The 8,598-nt window shown below is 38.4% G+C and overlaps 1 protein-coding gene across 1 annotated transcript; it reads left to right on the top strand.

Moving 5' to 3' along the window:
- Nucleotides 1–7,370: 7,370 nt before the first annotated feature.
- LOC127122647 (uncharacterized) lies at nucleotides 7,371–8,132 on the top strand. Its single transcript, XM_051052948.1, has 2 exons — nucleotides 7,371–7,923; nucleotides 7,987–8,132. The coding sequence occupies exons 1-2, from the start codon at nucleotides 7,371–7,373 to the stop codon at nucleotides 8,130–8,132; spliced, it is 699 nt and encodes a 232-aa protein (XP_050908905.1).
- The last annotated feature ends 466 nt before the right edge of the window (nucleotides 8,133–8,598 follow it).

Below are 8,598 nucleotides of genomic sequence, written 5' to 3'. Positions count from 1 at the left end.
ACAACCTAAAGGGTTCTGTGATCCTAACCAACCTAAGCATGTATACAAGTTGAGGAAAGCCTTGTATGGGTTGAAACAAGCACCTAGAGCATGGTATGAAAGGTTGACCGAATTTCTGACCTCAAATGGATACAGAAAAGGTGGAATAGATAAAACCTTGTTTGTGAAGGATGAAGACGGCAAAGTCATGATTGCTCAAATTTATGTGGATGATATAGTCTTTGGTGGTATGTCAGAACAAATGGTATCACATTTTGTTCAACAGATGCAATCTGAGTTTGAAATGAGTCTGGTTGGGGAACTAACCTACTTTCTTGGAATGCAAGTCAACCAAATGGAGGACTCTATGTTCCTCTCCCAAAGCAAGTATGCCAAAAACATCGTTAAGAAGTTTGGTATGGATAATGCTAGGCACAAAAGGACTCCTGCTCCTACTCATCTGAAGTTAACCAAAGATGATGGAGGGCCTAGTGTTGATCAATGCTTGTATAGAAGCATGATAGGCAGTCTACTATATCTAACTTCAAGTAGACCTGACATCTCTTATGCAGTTGGAGTGTGTGCGAGATACCAAGCAGAGCCTAAGATGAGCCACTTGAATCAAGTCAAAAGGATTCTCAAGTACATCAATGGGACTTGTGACTATGGAATGCTGTACGCACATGGGTCTGAGCCTGTCCTATCTGGGTACTGTGATGCTGACTGGGCTGGGAGTGATGATGACAGAAAAAGCACATCAGGAGGATGTTTCTTCTTGGGAGACAATCTCATATCTTGGTTCAGCAAGAAGCAGAATTGTGTATCTCTGTCCACTGCAGAGGCTGAATACATAGCAGCTGGAAGCAGCTGTTCCCAACTGGTTTGGATGAAACAGATGCTCACTGAGTACAATGTCACTCAAAATGTCATGACATTGTTCTGTGATAATCTCAGTGCCATCAATATCTCCAAGAATCCCATCCAACACAGCAGGACCAAACATATTGACATTAGACACCACTTCATCAGAGAACTGGTGGAAGACAAGGTGATTACTTTGGAACATGTAGCCACTGAACTTCAACTGGCTGACATATTTACAAAGGCTCTGGATGCTACTCAGTTTGAAAACTTAAGGGGCAAACTGGGAATATGTCTTTCTGAGACCTTATAGCAATCACTGAGGTTTGGAATGTACTTGTTGGAACTATGTTCTTATTGGTCAACAGATCATAGCTTTACCACTTGCAACAAGTGTGGCAACAAGAGGGTAAGGAGACACCCTAACGTGAGAAGGCATATGCACCTGCAGGAATTCAAGGACGCTGTTCATGCAGGAGTGGTTCTGGATGTCAGAAACAAAGTCATGGCATCTGATATGGTTGTACCTACAGTAAAGCAAAAGTGGGTGATTACTTGATCAAAGCTGTGAAGCAAGATCAAGTGGGTACTAACTTGGTTGAAACTGTGAAGTAAAACCAAGTCTGTAAGTCTGTCATTTTTTTCTGTTTATGTTGTCGACTTTGGCAACATTTTTGACAAAAAGGGGGAGTAACAGGTGATACCCCAGACAACAGATTGGTCTGTGAAAACAGACGTTCTTGACAGATTCGAAGATTCCCCCCCCCCTGCAGCAGCTGATGTGTGCTGCTTTGTGAAGTTTTTATTTAACTTCCATGTATGTGAGTGTGCTGCCACTCTGAGTGTATTAGCTAGGTTTATTTCCTGCTAGATGTGTGATTCCGCTGCTATGAACTCTGTTATGGGGATCAAAGTGTTTTAGCCAAAAATTTGCAAAAGGGGGAGTTTGTAGGTGTTTAATTGGCTGCATTATATGGTAAAACACTAGCTGGATTCTAATGTCTTGACTGATGTCATGACATGGTGTGTATGTGTGACTGCATTGTAGGTTAGAATATCTAACTGTACTCTGATGTCTTGACTGATGTCATGACACACTTGAGTAGTTACTGCAGGATTAGCTAATACAGGATTTATTGAATGTCAAACTGGAGACTGTGACATTCAGCAGCTACTGAGGAATAGAACAGTTGGCGTTCTATTAGAGCTCAGTATTCATTTGCAGTCTGGTTATCAAGGAAGAACCAGACTTGGCATAAGGCCTACTGTGTGAATGTCAAACTGGAGGTTATGACATTCATCATGAACAGTATATACTGAATAATAGACAGAGGGGTGTTCTGCTACACTTCAGTATGTTTCTTAGTTTGTTCTTCAAGAGGATAACAGAACTAACTTGAGGCCAAATGTGTAAATGTCAAATTGGATACTTTGACATTTATTAATGTAAGCTGTTACTGTAGTATGGTCACTTTGGTCATGTATAGGTCAGCAAAATTGTACAGTCTGTTTTCTGGAAAAACAGACTCAGCATATGATCCTTGATGTCTAGCTGAATGTCGTGACATTCATTCCTGACAGCATATGCTATATTGTAGGTTGTTCAGTTTTTTGTTTCAGCTTTTTCTTAGGCTATTCTTTAGGAAGTCAACAGCTTAGAGAAAAACCAGGAAATCAACAACCAAGCTGCATTTAATGAACCTAACAAATAACCTATTTGTTAGTAACCTAGATATTGAATTTATGGGAACTCGCGTGACCTTAAATTCAGGAGAATACAAGTGCAAAAGCCCAGGTACTGCAATATAAAAGGAAGTCGTTCCTTCATTCAGTTTTGGGGATTTTGAGGCGTGAAGATTAAGTGTGTCCATCATACTTCACTGCTGTATTTTTGTGAGTCTTGTATTAGACATATCTTGTAAGCCAAGCCTTTATCACGTAGATGATTGCTTTGGCATAGGGTGTTCATTGAGTTGTAAGTGTTGTGTCGCTCAAAGCTTTTAAGCGTGAGTGCTGTGTATCTTGATTAAAGTTGTTAAGCGCAATCAAGAGTTGTTTGAAGTGTGACTTCAAAAGTGTCTTTAATATTGATTAAAGGTAGTAATCATTGAGGTGATTGAGGGGGAGTGAGTAGGAACTCTGATCTTAGAGTAAGATTGAAATTGCATTGGGTAGGGATTAAGTGACGAGTTGTAAACGGGTGAGTTTAGCTTTGAATTAATACTACTGATAATGGATTTCCTCCCTGGCTTGGTAGCCCCCAGATGTAGGTCATGTTGGACTGAACTGGGTAAACAATTACTTATGTTATTTACTGCACTTACTGTTAAGTTCTGCATAATTCTTGTCTGTGCAGAATTGGATGTCATAACAACCCGTGTGACATCTAAAGTCTGATAACTAGAATTTCAAAATATTTTTGGTATTTTTTGGAATTAAAATAATACTTGAAATAACATAAACAAATAAAGGTCAAACTTCAAATCCAATTCAAATCAACTTGGAAAAGTCCAATTGGATCATCATAAGTCTAACATGGTCAAACAAGGTTTGACAAAAATTTCCATCATTTTTTGAAAACAGAAACTAATTTTAAACAATTAAAAAATGAAGAAAAATAACATAATTGGACTAAAATCTCAACTAAATCTCAAATCAATTAAAAAATTGATGAGAATATTTTTCATAGATCCATCATCATCCAAAGATGTTAAGAAAATATTTTTGGCATTTTTGAATATTGAAAAGTATTTTAAATGAATTAAAAATAACCAGAAAAGAAATAATTCACAAAAAATATTAAATGGAATCACAAAAATAATTCAAAATCATTTTTAGAAATTAGAATTTAAGAGAAAATTTTTGCAATTGGTCCCATATTTTTGTGATTCCAAATAAATAAGTTATGAATTTTTAAAATAAAATGGAATAAAAGAAAATAAAATGGAAATTCATAAAATAGCAAAAATCCACAGCGCTTGGATCTTGGTTCATTAATTGACGTGGCGCATCTGGTGGCTGAGAAGCGCGCGCTCATGGAACACTTGAGTCAACAATGAAGTACAGAGCATTTAAAATAGTCAATCAAACCTAGAGCCAATATTAGATCTGAAGGAAGGGATCCAAGGGCCAGGAACTCATCCACGTGGGGACGGTGGTGGAAACCACCGTCTTCTCCGGTGAACCTCACTGTTGCGGCCAGAGTTGCAGGTTTCACAACCTCAATCAAAATTCACGATCCATACATCATTCGAAAGCTAGGGTGATGTACATCACCCATGTACCCTTAGTTTCCACTCAAGATCCCTATAGAGAGAGAAATCTGAGATGGAAAAATGTGGTGTTCAATCTGAACTTACTCAATTCACAAAATTAAAAGCACAAATCAATTGCCTCTCACATGAGGACTTCAGAGGTACCAACCAATACAAGAAATGCTCAATATCCAAAGGAATTCGAATGAAAACAGTTGGAGAATCAACCTTTGAAGTGCAACTTTTCAATGCTTGATCCACTCCAATTCTTCAATGCAGCTTGCTCTTGAGGTAACAAGGAAGCTAGGCTAAGGAATTTGAAGTTGAAGATCAACCAAGGAAGTTGAAATTCAAGCTTGAAATATGGAGAAAATAATGCAGAATTCCTTCGAGTGAAGGTTAGGGATTCAAATGTGCAGAGCTTCAGGCGCCTTTAGGTTGAAGTTTGAAGTGTGCAAGGCATTCTATTTATAGCCAAGGGTGATGCAATGCCATGAAGAATTCGTGTGCATGTGAAGTTGGGTCCTACATGCATGGGCCTGTACAGGCGCATGTGAGGCCCAAAAGCAATGGCAATTGAGTGCTAAACATCAACCAAATGAAGTTGGACGTGCAGATTGAAATGTATTAGCTTGTGCGTGGAATTTTAACATGGTATGCATAATTGGACCTAAAACTTCTCCTCTTCGAAAATGCCATTTGCAAAATTGAAACATATGCATGTGGGAAATGGTTAGAAAGCTCTTAGGGCCCAAAATTTCTTCCTATATGTTGTTATTTAAGATTTTAACCTTTGTCTCCTCAGTTAGAATGTCCTTAAATAGGGGCAGCTGTAAGACCCCAATTTTGACCCTAAGATCCCTCATGCAATTTCATCATATGCATTAGCATTGGGATCATACCTTGGCATCCTCCTTACCCCTCTTTCATTGGGTTTGTTTTGGGACATATCACTAAGCACCATGTGATTGTATCATACTTGTATATTATCATTTCACTAACCAAAAAACCAAAAATATCTCTTTGTATTTGCATAACTCTTTTGTAGGAAAGGCATGATCACCATTGATCTATCAAGTTCACATCTAGGGTTTGAGACCCTCATAGCTAAGAGCACAACTAAGGAATAATGTTTTAATTATGTTGTTCCCAAATAATATCATGTCTTGATAATTTATTCTGAGTCTGGCGTATGAGGATTGTCTTTACCGACGGGACTCGGGTGAAATAATAGGTGCGAATTTATTATTTAACTATGTTATGGCTTTAGTTTCCAATTGTATGTTTTATTATTTTAGCACGAGAGTGTGAGATAAATTAAAGTTCAATCCGATAGAGAGAGAGTGTGAGGAAGGAACCAGATAGTGGAAACTAGGCATCGATCCTAAAAACAGCGAGAGCGCTTTAGGCATCGTTTAGGATCTTATTTACTTTCAAAATGCGCTTTCTAATTAGAACGGGCGAGCGAGAGCAAAATCCCATGGTTAGGAGGTGTGATCTTTGTCAATAGCGCGGGGGTGTGATACGAGATCTTTAAGTCTGTATTTTCTACATAACGCAATAAAATCATATTTAGTGCCCAATTTTACCTAATCCCTTAGGTACGCGGAATCCATATTCCGGACTCGTTTGTTATCATAACTTTTAAACCGCTAGAAATTAGTATTTTCATTTCCATTCCTACCCTTATAAACTTTATCCTTAGCTTTGCACTACAACAATATATAGAATTACTTTGACCATTAGTCCATGTGGGTTCGATAATCTTTTAAAACTACACGATAGAATATGCGCTTGCAGTCATAATCCGACAGACACACCTGTCGCTCATCAAGTTTTTGGCGCCGTTGCCTGGGACTAATTTAGTCAATATTGTGATTTCTTTCTTGCGCAATATAGACTAAGGCAAAGAAAATTCCTTTTTCTTTGTCGATTGTATGTCAGACACTCGCTCTCAGAAGCAAGGAGTTAGAGCAACCAATTGACGATATCGAGCATTATCTTAATCTAAAACGCCGAATCAAGAACTTTCGTATTAAATACGACCTTCCAGATCCTAACACCCTAATTTTAGAACCATAACCAATTATGGTTGAAAGACTACAAAACCGTCCGTTGAAATATTATGTTGTTCAATCGCAAGCAGAACCACATAACAACATTGTGGCCCCTACCATAAATAGAAATGATTTTGAGTTGAAACCTTCACTATTATCAACCGTTCAACAAAACCAATTTTTAGGTAGTCCTACAGACAATCCTAACTTGCATTTGTCAGTGTTTGTACAGTACGCAGACACAGTGAAAGTAAAGGGTGTCAGTCAAGAAGCGATTAGACTACGTCTTTTCCCTTTTTCATTAAGAGATAGAGATAGAGCTTGGCTCCAGTCTCTACCTTCAAACTCAATAACCAAATGAGACGAGTTGAAGAAAGTCTTCTTAGCCCGATATTTTCCACCAAGCAAAACAGCTATGGAAAGAGCTCAAATCAACAGATTTAAGAAATAGATAATGAATCTCTATTCGATGCTTAGGAAAGATACAAGGACATGTTGCGACTCTGTCCACACCACGGACTTGAAGAATGGATGATTATCCATACTTTCTATAATGTTCTGATGTATAACACTAAGATGAATTTAAGTGTTGCCTCTAGCGGTGCTCTAATGGACAAACCTTATGACGAAGCTTATGAACTCATAGAGAACATGGCTCAAAATCATTTCCAATGGGGAGGAGAACATGCTTCTGTAGAAAAACCAACTCAGAAAAGTGGAATGTATGAAGTCAATGGCATAGACCGCGTCAATGCTAAAGTGGACGCGCTTACTCAAAAGATTGAAAGCTTGGCCATAACACCAGTAGCTACCGTAGCTGCTATAACACCAAACTATGAATTATGTGGAACCCCTGGGCACATTAATGCTGATTGTCAGTTATTGGCTAGTGTACTCACCGACCAAGTAAACTATGCTCAAGGAAAGCCATAGTCAAAAACTTACAACCCTGGTTGGAGGAACCATCCGAACTTTTCCTATAAAAGTAACAATGCTTTGTTTCCACCAAATCCAACACCTGCTATTCCACATGGCTATCCGAAAGGAGCCCTTGTTGTTCCACAAGCACCTAGAAAGTCAAATCTGGAGATCATGATGGAAAACTTTATAAATACCCAAGCTCAAAAAAATAAAGAAATTTGCAAATCAAAACACTCATACGAGTGAACTGATGAAACAATTGTCAAATAAGTTTGATGTTATGGCTACCCATAACAAGATGTTAGAAACCCAGATCTCCCATGTAGCCCAACAACAAGCCAAAATAGCATCCCCAACTGGAGCATTTTCTGGTCAACCTCAACCAAACCCGAAAGGCCACACTAACGCTATCACACTTCGGAGTGGGACAGAACTAGATGAACCAACTGACCCAAGAATTCAAAATCCGGCCATGTATGAAAATTCTGGTAAAGGATCCGAAAAAGTATACGAACCAACCAATGATGGAAAAGCAGATGAAAGCGGAGAGGCAAAAGATAAAGAACCACCTTATGTGCCTCCACCACCATACAAACCACTTGTACCTTATCCCCAAAGGCTTGTTAAATCCAAAAACGAAGGACAATTCAAGAAATTCGTGGAACTTCTGAAGCAACTAAACATAACCATACCATTCATAGAAGCCATTACTCAAATGCCTTCATATGCTAAATTCCTTAAAGAGATTTTATCCAACAAGAAAAAGTTTGAGGATGATGAAACCTTTATGCTTACTATAGAATGCATCGCTATCATTCTAAACAACATGCCTCCTAAACTGAAAGACCCTGGTAGTTTTTCCATACCATGTGTAATCGGAAAGTTTATCATAGACAAAGCTCTATGTGATTTAGGAGCCGGTGTTTGTTTAATTCCCTTATCCACATGCGAAAAACTCAATTTGGGAGAATTAAGACCAACAAAGATGTCTCTACATCTAGCTAACCGTTCCGTTAAATTTCCCGTAGCTATGCCCGAGAACATTCCCGTTCGTAAATGACAATTCTATATTCCTACCAACTTTGTGATAATGGATAAAAAGGAGGATTCGGACATCCCTATTATTCTAGGAAGACCTTTTTTAGCCACAGCCAGAGTCATCATAGATGTGAAGAAAGGAAGGCCGATATTCAAAGTCGAAGAAGAAAAAGTTAAATTTCTCTTAGCTAAATTCCTACAAGCACCAACTATAGATGACTCATGTTGTCTCTTAGACGTCATAGACGAATGTGTGAAAGAAATGGAGAAGGAACCATTTAAGTATACTGAAGTACTAAAGATACCAACACCTCCTATATTCGAAGATGATAATTGGCATGAGCCATACGTAGATGACAGTCTGAGAGAATGTCTAGCACTAACCCCAAATCCAATACCAAGCCCCTATAGTGGTAAATTCATGACCATCAAACTATGGATAAGCTTAACGTCAATAAAACTAGAGTCGCCATCACGCTTTTATTGTT

Source organism: Lathyrus oleraceus, chromosome 2, assembly GCF_024323335.1.
Source record: "Lathyrus oleraceus cultivar Zhongwan6 chromosome 2, CAAS_Psat_ZW6_1.0, whole genome shotgun sequence".
In the NCBI taxonomy this organism is placed as follows: Eukaryota; Viridiplantae; Streptophyta; class Magnoliopsida; order Fabales; family Fabaceae; genus Lathyrus; species Lathyrus oleraceus.
Note: the sequence above shows the minus strand (reverse complement) of the source record. Positions and strands in the feature narration are given on the sequence as shown.

What these genes read in the sequence shown, in the direction of transcription:
- LOC127122647 (XM_051052948.1), top strand. Translation starts at nt 7,371, where the DNA reads ATGTTAGAAACCCAGATCTCCCATGTAGCCCAACAACAAGCCAAAATA. An exon ending in TCCTAAACTGAAAGACCCTG is followed by an intron (nt 7,924 to 7,986) that starts GTAGTTTTTCCA and finishes TATGTGATTTAG; the next exon opens with GAGCCGGTGTTTGTTTAATT.